This window comes from Bacillus rossius, chromosome 5 (genome assembly GCF_032445375.1).
Source record: "Bacillus rossius redtenbacheri isolate Brsri chromosome 5, Brsri_v3, whole genome shotgun sequence".
Classification (NCBI taxonomy): domain Eukaryota; kingdom Metazoa; phylum Arthropoda; class Insecta; order Phasmatodea; family Bacillidae; genus Bacillus; species Bacillus rossius.
In genome coordinates, this window is record NC_086333.1 from 40,505,019 (window position 1) to 40,518,058 (window position 13,040).

Sequence of the window (13,040 nt, forward strand, 5' to 3'; positions counted from 1 at the left end):
TTTAAAGAATATCAAACTAAAAAGTTAAAAATAAATATAGTTTAAAAAACTAAAAAACATGCTTTTAAAGAATATCAAACTAAAAAGTTAAAAATAAATATAGTTTAAAAAACTAAAGAAACATGCTTTTAAAGATTATCAAACTAAAAAGAAAAAAATAATTTTAAAATTAAATTTATGACAATAGTATATAAGCAATACTAGTATAAATGAGAAAAAAGCATGGGGCGCTTAATATTCAAAAAATATGGCACAAAGCGCCTCAAGCTTTTTTCTCATTTATACTAGTATTGCTTATATACTATTGTCATAAATTTAATTTTAAAATTATTTTTTACTTTTTAGTTTGATAATCTTTAAAAGCATGTTTCTTTAGTTTTTTAAACTATATTTATTATTTTCCTTGTTCGTCTATTCTTCTGTGTGACATATGGACATTCATGAGAGAAAGGATATATTTAATTTTTATTAGCATGTAACTTAAATTGCTGGTCAATATCTTTTCGATTTCAATTTAGTTTTAATGATTTCTTACTTTCAAAAATTTATTGTCTGTAATGACACGACTTAACAGGAATTCGATCATTAGCATTTATAAAACCAACTTGAGTACTGTATTAGTAACGAATATAATAATTTCTTAATACAAATTATTGGCAAAACATTTGCCAAAATTTAAGATCAGGTTTGGTTTGTAAACGTTGTTTTATATATTTATTCTTAAAATTTTCCGGGGGATGGCTTTTCCACACCTTCCGAGCCCTCCCTCCCCCTCCCCCGATAAGGTTCCTCTCGAAAATATTTGGGGCCCCCGAAAAATTAAAATAGTTCAGGGGCCAGTTATGTTTAGGGCCGTCGCTGCCAATATTCTTAACTTTCTGCAAAATTGGCAGTGTGTTCAACCAGACAATCTTTAATTTAAATCATGTTTAATTATTAGCATGTTTTTTTTGGAGAAGTTGATTACGAACTGACTCGGCTTAAAGTGACGAGCTTAGTTCATGGTATGCCCACCGAAGGTATAAACCTGATCTCTATCCATCGTTAGCATGTCGCCTGTGTTTCTAGCCTTGCACGCACTAGTGCTGGGCTCTCAGTGGCGTGTGCAGAACTCATTCCAGCGGGGATAGGGCACGTTGTGCCACACACACTCGTCTTCTTCTCTATTCAGTTAGCCGTTCGTGAGACGATTATTAGAGAGCAGCGCAGTGGTTGAAAGCTTTGCGCCATTTCCAGGGTTACGCGTCCGCTCTGAATAACAAAAACCAGTCACGTGGCAGCACTCAAGACTTCCCGTGATGATCCAGTTTCATCACGAGGCTCGCTATCACATGCCGGGTTGGTTATTCCATTTTATTGTCATAGCTACTAATCAATGGTGTTTGATCATCAATTCTCGCAACAGATATTTTCTTAGCCTTACTTATGAGCTGTTAATACGTCACGCAATAGGTAAGCGTTAAAACCATAGTTAATTTGAAAACTTGAGTGCCTTTCTCCGCTAATATATTCCATGTAGTAAATATCTGGATGATAATCAGTGGGGTAAACAAAATGCAAAAGAGCTATCGAGATTAATTAATAAGGAAAACCCCTCAGATAATAGAAATTACAAGAAAATTAACTAGCCTTGAAGCTTCACCTCATTCGCTTTGTTTTAGTTATTTTTCCGACACGTTTTTAATCATATAAGCATTTAATATTAAGTTTTATATTGAAATTTTTTATCGCAGCACGTTATATGCCGACTGTAAAAAAACCCGGGGCAAATTTTTAAAAAATCTAATTTCCACCAATTACGTTAAGACCACTCATCAGAAGTTCATTTCCCGTGTGTCTACAGTTGAATGAAGCACGCAGTTTAACTTGTGTAGAAAATTTTAAAGCATTTATTCACATAGCAACATAGCGTCACGGCTGTCTCTACGTAGCGCTCGGCTCGCTAAAGTATGCGCTCTACGCCAAAGCAGAATAAAAGTGCGCAGGTTCTTCACAGCTCGGTAGCAAATCATACATATAATTTACTATCACACATGTAGCTAGGTAGCGCAGTGAACTACACTACTGGCAATTTTCCATTGCCTTTTCACCGAGTGTACTGATCATCCTCATTGTACACTACCCCACTAATTATTAATGCCGTCATTAGGCAACAAGATAGAAAATATTTCTTGTAATTAAATTTACACTATATATATAAATGAGACACTCTACAAGGTTTCTTTAACATGTTATTTTATCCTAATTTAATACTGTTACGAGGGGGAATACAGGTACGTAAATGACAACTCAATAAATCAAGAACAGTTACATTTATTAAATTTAATTACACTGGTTATTAAATTATAACAATTTGACTGTCTGTCCACAAATTAATCACAATTTAAATGATAGATTTAGCGTGGTAAGCTCACTACACGGTGTGCCATACGCCCACAACATAACATTAGGCATATGGATCAAGCGTTTCCGAACCACGAGGCATTCAGTGTTATTACTTGGTACGTTGAGTCGGTTAATGGGCCTTATTCGACTCACCCAGCAAGATGGCGTAACGGTGAAAGGGTTAAAAAGGGGGAGGGGGTTTAATAACCCACCTCCGTAGCACATTCTGATTCACACCAGCTTTCCATGCGAAGGGATCCGGGTTCGAGTTACTAGTAAGGCATGGGTGTTCGAGTTACTGGTAAGGCATGGGTGTTCGAGTTACTGGTAAGGCATGGGTGTTCGAGTTACTGGTAAGGCATGGGTGTTTGAGTTACTGATAAGGAATGGGTGTTCGAGTTACTGGTAAGGAATAGGTGTTCGAGTTACTGGTAAGGAATGGGTATTTGAGTTACTGGTAAGATGTCACACAAAAAAAATAAAAATTATTTGACGCTAAAACACTGGACTTGCAGTTAAAAAGGACGGGTTGATTTCTGTTTCGACTGATTCGCCCGAAATCTTTCACGCTGGGATGTTTCCAAACTTGGTTCATACCGGACATCGATACGCCATTAGAAAAGTTCTTGCAGCGGGTAATATGGTAATTTAAGTTTCTTATGGCATACATCATAACTATTAAAGGCGCATGCCCAAACTAACATTTAACTCAATCTTACCCATTGCAAGAACGTAATAAAAAAAACATAATTTTTTTTAACGTGATACATTTTGTTGTTGTTGAACATTTAACTCCGGAAAATAAAAGTTCAAAATAAAGCTATTTTTTAATTTTCAAATGTTATTAATTTTTTTTATTTGTCATTGCATTCTTTTGAAAACAATGTTTCACGGCTTACAATACAGTGTGATAATTTTTTTTTTTTGCTTGCGTGTCTGATGGCCTCGTGGCGCTCGTGTGTTCCAGGCTCGGCGGCAGGGGGCGGGCCGGAAGCCATGTGGCCCGTCGGCGTGTTCCTGCCCCCGGAGAACTGGCTGCTGCCCCCGCCGCAGCAGCGATACGTCTTCCCGCCCCCAGGTGACCCCGGCACCTCCCCCCCCCCCCCCCCCCACACAGCGCCCCCGGAGGACCACGGAGGACGAGCGCTTCTTTCGTTAAACACTGCTTCGAACCCTCACCGTACATTTACCAAGCGTGCTGACACGACGCAGTGAAGTCTATGGATGGTCTTAAGGCTAGGTTGCCAAATGACGTGCAAACCGCTCTATGTTTACTACACAGGAAAATAATAATCTGTACTTTTACAAAATAATACTTTTGAAACCAGTTCCCAAGAAATAGTTTGTAACACTAAAAGAAAGATGTTGTAACTTTGTACTACAAATGGTAATGGTTTTTTTTTCCACATATTAAATAACGTCATTCGAGATAATACTGAGTGTTTGATACGAAAATTGACGCATAATTTTAAATTTTAATCGATGATACATTAAAGCATAACTTTTTTTTTAAAATCATGCTAAAGAAATTCGAATATTCAACGATTTTACTTTATTTTGTTGTAGCATGCTTATTACGTGTTCAGCTAATACTGGAAAGCCAAACCGGAAACTGTTTACAAATAAATTTTAACTATTGCATGCATTGGGACGACACGAATCATAAATTCCCGGGTAATTATCTGAACCCAGTATAACTGCGAACAATGTTTTGTTGTGATACAGCTGTTATAATGTAAATGTACAAATTTACAAATATCTGTCATTTTACATGAATATTTCTGTTCCATTTACAAAAATAAGTTACATTGTACAGGCATCTGGTTAAGAATAGAATTTAAGAACCATTACACTTGCCTGTACTGTTTTCATTTTATGTTTTCGTTTATAACATGTAACTTTTGAACAGCGAGAAAAAAATGCTTAAAACTGGTGTTTCACCGGCGTTTATAGTATTGGAGATTTCGTATATAATGTTACGAGTGGAGACAATGGGTTCGTAAGGATAGCCCAATATATTTTATACAGTTTTATTTGATAATAATATTTACATTACTAACTAAATCACCACACTTAATGTATGTTCACAAAACACCAAGAATTATTCAAGTCCACAGTTCGCACTCCTCACTGGAGCTAATCTCAACAGTGGTTCACCCCTTACCTCGCACCTGTCCACACACACACACAGTCTCGCGTCACTCTGTCGCACTCACACAGTCCCGTCGCTCCACGTCGCATCGCTCATCGAACTCATACTTCACTCAGCTCACCTGTTGGAACTCCCGCGGAGGCAGGCGTCACACTTTTATACCCGTGGTCGTCTTTCTGGAACTGACTGGCGTGGGTGTGACGTGTCGCATTAGCCCGGGCCGACACGACGCAAGAAGCATCCAGAACAACGGCACTTATCCATGCCACTCCACGCGGAGGCCCCTGTAAGCTCACCGTATTCCCAGGCTACCCAGGGATAAATAAAAGTGCCGAGGAAGGAGGACGCAGGAGCAGGGGGGTGGTGAGGCCGGGCCAACCTAATTCCCGATGTATGAGCGTGTGACGTCAGTGACCGTGTGAGGCCGCCAGGCCGCTCAGGTACCTGGCGCGCGTCGCGGACTTGTCTCCCGCGTTCGTAACACTGCCTCCTCCGTAAACTTGTTCGTTCTGAACAGGTAACACTGTGCTGTTGTAGACCATGCTGTGAAGCCATCATACGCATCTGGCAATTGTACTGGATATGGCCCACTTCGTGGCAGATGTAACATCACGGCCGTCCTCAGACTCTTCAGGGTGATAGGTCCGCTTTGCAATTACTATGGATCTCTCTATTCTGCATTTTGTGGTCGTGACGCCTCCCTTTCCATCAGGCAGCCCCGGTGGGCACGTTCCCGTTCCGGGCATCCCCATTGAACATGCCCTTGTCCTTGGCTCGCAGAACACTTAGGCGACTTCCTGCTCATTGAACTTGCGACTTGTTCCCCTCCTTGATCGCATTGTTGCATCGCTGTCCTCTTCCTTCGGGTTGCTCCCACAATTCGGGCAGTCACGCTGGACATGCCACCGTTCTCGACATGCGAAGCACTGTGGGCGACCTCTTGCTCTTCGAAATTGTGAACCATCCATCAGCTTTCTTATTGACCCGAGCATAATTTCTTCTATAGTACTTGAGCTGCGATTCACTTTGTGGTAAAGTTTTATCACGGCCTGCCTCACTCACCCTGAGGCTCATGTTTATTGAGGCAGTGTATGCACCTTCGATTTCCAGAGCGTGAACAAGAACATAGCGAATATTTTTGTGGCGGGCCATACGAAGAGTTGGTGGAATCTCTGCATCTCTGAGTTCGTCTATAAATGCACTGGTGACTAGCTGCTGTCGGAACTCTTTTGGTGCTTCCGGGTAGACGAAGTGCACGAGTCGTTCAATGTCAGATTCCGATTCCTGGAATGTTTCCTAAGATTGCTGTTGATGTGTTTTGAGCGCCGTTCTATACACCTCGCCTATGTGTCGGTCGCCATATGTAAGATCAAGAGCTTCCACTAGTACAGCATAGTTCTACTCCGGAACTGGCATGGTCTGAAGCAGCTCAAGTGGAGATCCTCGCAGGGCCAATAGGAGTGCCTTAGCCGTTTACTTCAGCAGCCCCGACGATTGGCCATCAATGATGGGTGGCTTGAGTTTTGGGTAACTTCACTTTGAAGAACACCTCCTTTTCGTAGCAGCTGAGCTTCCTTGATCATTCCTCGGCATTCTTCAGTTACAGCTGCTACTCGCTGTTCAGTGGTCTGTTCGAGTTGAGATAGCTGTTGCGCCATCAGTTCTCCATTTTCGGCTAGGATCCAGTATTCAACTCGAAGGCACCTTGCCTTCGATTTGAATACTGGATTCTTCCATCTTCTTCTTCATTACCTCTTGAGCAGCCACGAGCTCACTCCGCATGTTTTCTTGCGCAGCAACCAGCTCGTTTCGAATATCTTCTTGTGCTTGTTTCATTGCCTCTTGGCCATTCTTCATTTCTTCCATTTAGGTCTTAATGACATTCTTCAAGTCTTCTTGGCTGTTTCTTATTTCACTCTTCACTTCATTCTCTTCTTGGCTATTATCAATTTTACTCTTCATATATTTTTGGTAACTCTTTATTTTATTATTCATTCCGGCCAAGAAAGTCATAATGTTTTTTTCAGTTCGTCGGCAGCCATCTTCCTTGTCTACATACACTATGTATCTGTCACTATCACTACTATCCTATCACTACACTATAATTTCACGTATGAGATTACCTAAACTTCTACTCAAAACTAACACTAACCTTACTTTACTCAAAATTAATTCCAGTTCGCAACTTCAATTTTAATCTCAAAAATATAAATTCTAATAGTATTTTTTAAATATATTATAATATTTTTATTCACCATTAATTATTTGATTAGGGATACCCCACATCTGACACCAAATGTTTCGAGTGGGAAAAACGGGTTCGTAATGATAGCCCAATTAACTTTATACAGTTTTATTTGCTACTATTATTTACATTAGTAATTAAATCACTACACTTAATGTCTGTTAAAAAATCAAAGAGCATCTGTCTAGTCCACAGTTCACACTCCTCACTGGAGCTAGGCTCAAAAGTGGTACACCGCTTACCTCGCACCTGTCCACACACAGTCTCGCGCTACTCGGTCACACTGGCATGGTAACATCGCTCCGCGCTTTCACCGCTCGTCGAACTCGCACTTCACTCAACTCGCCTGTTGGAAACTTCCTCGCAGGCCGGCGTCACCACTTTTATACCCGTTGAACGTCTTTCTGGAGTTGTTACGACGTGTCGCTTCATCCCGGGCCGATCCGACGCTCGAAGTATCCAGAACATCGGCGCTTATTCATGCCACTCCACGCGGAAGCCTCAGTAAGCCCGCAGATTTTTCAGGCTACTAAGGGATGATAACAGCGCCCAGGAAGGGGGACACGGGGACAGGGGGTGGTAAGATCAGGCCGCTCTAATCCCCGGAAGGTATGAGCTCTGGCTGACGACCACTCGGTGGCGCCACTGAGTGACGAGTTAGGAGATAGTCATAAGCCGCCATTGTTGACGCGGGGACTCGTCCACACGGCGACTGTGGCTGACGCGGGTCCCAACAGAGTGGCGTGAGGATGTCCACACGGGCCACTTCCAGTCGCGCGCCAGGCCTCTGCTGCTCCGACGCTCTCAGATACTAGGCACGCGCGGATTGTTTTACAGCGGCTTCTTTGGTCCACGCCGATCCATCATTGAAATAGAATCAAGCCCAGCAACTAGGATCTAACATCTGATGCCTGCATCAATATCATTTTACGAGGGAAGGTGTGAGCAATGTTGTTGTCATGGATGCTACAAGAAAGAATTTAAGCAAGTATATACAAATTGCTGTATGTGTGTTGTAAAATAAAACGTATACAAATATTACACTCATTAAGAAAAGCAAATTTTTTTTGTACGAATAAGAGTTGATGTTAAAAAAAATGGGTGCGTGTACTTATGTAGGCCAGGTAGAAGTTATACTTACTTGGAGTAGTAAAAAAATAACTTTATTTTGCATTCAAATAATTAATAGAAATGAAATAATAGTAAAAACTCAATCAAATTATAACATTTTAAATAAAAAAAACTCTGTATTCAGTAGTATTAATATCACCCGTGTATAAAATAAGTTATTTAATTTTAGAAAAACAATCGAGTTGGATTTTGATTAAAAATGAAATTCAATAAGCACGCTAAATGTCTATTCTGTAGCGCTTCTCTGCAGCTTGTTTATTCGCACGGGCCACCGAGTGGCTATATTCGCTTGCTTGTTCTTGCGCGCGACAGAGCGATACGTGTGTCAGGGGCCTAAAAGTAAAGTATGGGAGGACTAATTACACAATCAAGAGCTAGTATAGAGAGGGTTTGACGGTTTGATCCCACCATGGGTCCGAGTTGACACCCAAATGGCTCAGAGCATTCAGTAATCTTGAATGTACCTTGGAGAATAACTGTGTGCCATACAAACTCCACATTCTTAGAAACTGCATTACATTTACAGACTTGTCGACGAAGAATATGCCGTGAATAAACAGTCTTTTACCAATACCAAGCAGCAAGTACACTGTTAGAGATCTCATTAAATTTACGGACTTTACAACGAAGAATTAACCATAAATAAACGAAGAGTTTATCGTTTTCTCATATAACCGGAACTTCGTCAAAACTAGGTTTCAGACTTTCAAGTTTAGTGTTTCGTTGTAAACAATGTAAATATAAGCGTGAAAGAATAAAAAAGTTATTTTCTGTATATCAAAAAATATTTTGAATGTTATATTTTATTTATTTCTAAAACAAATTAACCGATTTCCTTTAATTTTCGAACATAAGCTGTGAATTTTTTGGAGATACCTGGGTATTTTGTAACCAGCATTATTCAAAAAATTTAAGGTGAACACTTTTAATAGTGTAGTGTTGCTGTGAATTTACTTCGCCGCGAACGAAACGTAACGACTAATTAAAATAAGAATCATCCAAGTCCTGCTCTGTTATTACGTGCATAATCGTGTATCGCACAACTGCTGTGTATGTGGTGTTGGAGGGGGGAGGGGGGGTAGGATGAGTAACAATGCATATTGCGTCCGCAGTGAAACTGGAGAGGATACGGAAGCGTGTGGAAAAAAACCCGCAAGAGAGTTGGTCAACTCCCCACTGCCGTTACGGGCCGATAATTCGCCTGGCGAATGGGAGCGGAGTTTTTGGCTGCCTGGTCTCGCAGCCAAAAACACTGAGACTTGCTTCAGGCGTTGCACCGGGATGAATGATCAGAGAAAGGACAACATAAAAGTTTTGTTATGTCTTTACTAGGCAGCAGTGGCCAAGTTTCATACCGCCGACAGAATAATATGTACACAGGACATTTTTCAATTGTTCCTTGATTAGTTGTAGGAACAGTTGCATGTCATCTCCAACCCGGACATTTGCTGTTACCAGGGCTCTCTGCGCATGCATTACAATACGAATACTGCGTGAAGCTACTGTTTGTCCAGTTGATGGTCGGCACCATGTTTGTGGAACGACCAAAACATTGGGCGAGGTGTGGTGTTTGCATCGTGGGAACCGTTTCAAACGACTGCATTTTATGGTAAAGGATGTGTTTGACGATGGCAATACTGATTCATACTTATTAACCATCAGAGATGGCCAGTCTTCACTTCGGCAATGTTTTTGGGTGTTTCTTCACAGCGATGGTTACGTAGAAAGTGATCAAACTACACTGTAAACACCTTTGTACAATTTTTTTTACAAGGAAACCCCTTGTAAACCCGGTGGCCAATGATATCACTTGTAAAATTGCAAGTCAGAGCTTTGTAAAACTGAAAATGGTACAGAGCTCTTCCTTGCAATTTTACAAGTTATATCGTTGGCAACTAAGTTTCCAAGGACTTAGCATGCAGTCTCCTAACAATTCCTAACTCCATTGTTGTCCATATTATGAGCTGTTCTGGAAGATTGTGATTACATAATTTTGATTCCTCTTAAGTGGAATTCGCACATTTAATTTGTCATCAAATAGCGATCAGTCAATATCTTGTAATTTATGGATAAAAGGACTGCAACTGGTAGTTTCAACAAAACAGTTTTAGATATAATCATTTTGGCATGCCGAACTGAAAGAAGTGTGTTATAGTGAAGTGAGTCTTCTGTTTTCCTATAAAAGGATAGCGTCACAACTCAAAACCCTTAGAAGCGCGTTACCGCCGAAAAGACTTCACGCTGTAGTTCAGTCTTGCGCGTAGAGGCAAAGAGACAAATGATTAATAATATGTGGTTACGCTTGCTTAGCGTTCTCGGGCTTTAATACCTTATTTTTCTTAGCCAAGTAGTTTTGTTAGAGCCTTCGTTATATTTTGTACGTAAATAAAAATTCCAGTTGTATTTCCTTACTATATATTTCCCTTAGTTAGTTTAATGCAGAAACCAACATGACGTCACGCAACAAAAAGAAAGGACATTAAAGCAGATCCATATTTCGTAGCAAAAATATAAAATACAGCAATGATTTTCTAAGTTACAGGCTAAAGTAAATTGTTTACCCACACACTGATTGTATCGTTGTCATATTAGGGATAAGATTGCTAACCAAATAAAAAAAATATCATCTTCACAGGTTTAACAACATATGTTTCGTCATTAGTAATATTAGATTAAAAATGATCTATGACATAGATATGCTCTAATATTATATTTAAAAAAATTCCCTTTAAATTGTGTTATTACGTCATAAAAACAAAATTAAAAACAATCGATACACAATAAAAAAAACTTGAAACTAATATACTAAACATTGTCGTAAATTTCGTTTCCTTTCTTTAAAAAATTAGGTGCGCTGTAAGATTACATAAAATAAAATTTTGGCCAGCCCATTATATGAATCAATGGAAATGATATTCTCAACCATTTTTTCAAAGATTTAATATCTCTGTTATAACAAACATAAATCACTGATTTGTTTCTTAGCTGTATGAAAATCTTACATTCTGGTAGGACATCTCCTGCTGAGCAATGTTGGTTGTGTTTGTGTACGTTCTCTATAGCAGTCTAAGTTTATGTATGTGTAGTTTTCAGCACATCTCCGAATGTTTTAGTTACTCTACGCGCGTTTAATTGGTAAACAAAATGAGAATTACCGCCGATGCACAATTCATTTGGTGTATGATTTATGATAATTTGATATAGACTAACTCAAATATTCACCTAATATTTTGTCAGCTTTATTTACCATTATATATTTTCTCTGCGTTTTTTTGTCTCCTAACATTTAATTATTCTCTCGTCTCTTCCCAACGGGATATTTTTAGGCCATTGTTTCAAACTTCTTTGTGTGATGAGTTTTGTAATGAAAACCAATTTTGGCAACAAAAAAAAAGTAGAACTGATTTTAAGAGATTCATCTTAGTGACAACTACCAGATTGAATAGCCGTGACTTAAAGGAAAAGGAAAAGGAAATTATTTCTAAATTTTGTTATTTTGAGAGGTTTTTGCCTGAAATATAGGCGGCCAGTGAGGCATCCAACATCTGTGTAATGCCTACATCGTAGGAAAAAAGTAGTTTAAGTACTATAAATAATTGTTGTAATTCAATTTACATTTTGTTCTCCATCATGCACAATTCGAGTTGTTTGAGGTTCGTGACTGCGAAATTGTGGTCAGTTGAATTACAAACAAGTGGCTTCGTTCACGAGGCGCGTGGCTGGACTAAATCGAGTTGCGTCGGGCGGGCCACTTCTCGTACACCATTCAAACGTTCTTCGGTTTCATTTGTTATATCCTGCTTCAATTTTTGTCTAGTTTTGATTAATGGAAATAATTTTAAACTTACCATGATTAAATAACAGTCAGTTTTGTGTTACTCAGGATTTGTTTCCAAGTATGTTAAAACCTAATTCCTACAATTGTGGTTGTTCATTTAGTGGGATTACATATGACCCGTCATCCCTCGTACGGATCTGAAAACTCCATAGTCACTTTATGGCTGGTCTCCATAGAACAACTTAAAACTGTAAAACTACTTAAATGCTGCTTGAAGATTTCGAAACGAAAACTGCGCAACTGCACGACATGATATCGCTGCAAATTCAACAGGAGGTGGGAACGGGTGTAATAGCTGCACTGAGGCTTTTCATCCTTTTATGTGCGAGCGTTCACAGGAATTTCACGGGGAAGGTCGAGCCCTCCCGAGCTACCACGAGCTACCACGAGCTACCACGAGCTACCACGAGCTACAACGAGCAACGACGAGTACGACAAACGTGTGAACATACTCGCCAAGTCGCGCGCCTTGAGCAGTGCCAGCACCGGGTGTTCCCTAGCCTCGCCGCCTGACTCCACTCTACGCGCACACTCGCGATGTGTGTCGCGCGGTGCTCACGAGTGGTCCAGCTAGCCGCCGCTGTGCGTGTCGCGGACTGCCTAAACCGCCAGGCGCGAGGGGCTGTTTGTCAATTACCTGTAGTAACCAAATATGTTGTAATAGTGACAAAGTGGGAAAACTGGCAAGAAATACACGAGACCAGTGATGTCGGCGAATCTGGCGGTGCGGAGTGAAACTAGTCAACAGTACTGGCATCTAGCGGCGTGGAGTGTGGAATAGCTTGACATGCTAATTTATTGGCCAGAGATTCCCATATTTACCTATTACGATATTTGCTATAACCCAAACAAGTTTTCCGCAAAGGTTCAGAAACATTTATTAATTACATCAATCGTTGAAGGTCTGTTAAAACTTTTCAGTTCGTCAACGTTCTCTTGGGGCCAGTGTTGGATACAGAGCCTCAAATTTGTCAAGATTGCAAATTTTATAAATTGACTGCCACAGAAATAAACAACGATGGTCCAATACTATCGATTGACTACTTCATAGAGAAAGTATGGTTGTGTTTAGAAATATTAATACTTTCTTAATGTTTTAAAAAAGTGTTCTTTTAGCCGACGCGACGCAAGCCGCGATCAGGAAAAAAAGGAGTGAAGGTGACCTTGAGGGGCAAGATTGGCGTCAGCGCATGAAGCGTAAGTCCTACGCGCCTCGTGCGGTTCATGTGCAGGATTGGCCACAAACATAATTTACATTGGTGCACCTGGTCATGAGAACAGAAAGATTG

At 40.2% G+C, this 13,040-nt stretch overlaps 1 protein-coding gene across 2 annotated transcripts in view; it reads left to right on the forward strand.

Moving 5' to 3' along the window:
- LOC134531734 (uncharacterized) overlaps positions 1-13,040 on the forward strand; it is an 87,788-nt gene that overhangs the window by 60,452 nt on the left and 14,296 nt on the right. For both annotated transcript variants that reach the window (XM_063367577.1, XM_063367578.1), the window contains exon 3: positions 3,353-3,463. In XM_063367577.1, coding sequence (XP_063223647.1) covers positions 3,353-3,463 — 111 coding nt within the window. The remainder of the gene's footprint in view (positions 1-3,352; positions 3,464-13,040) is intronic.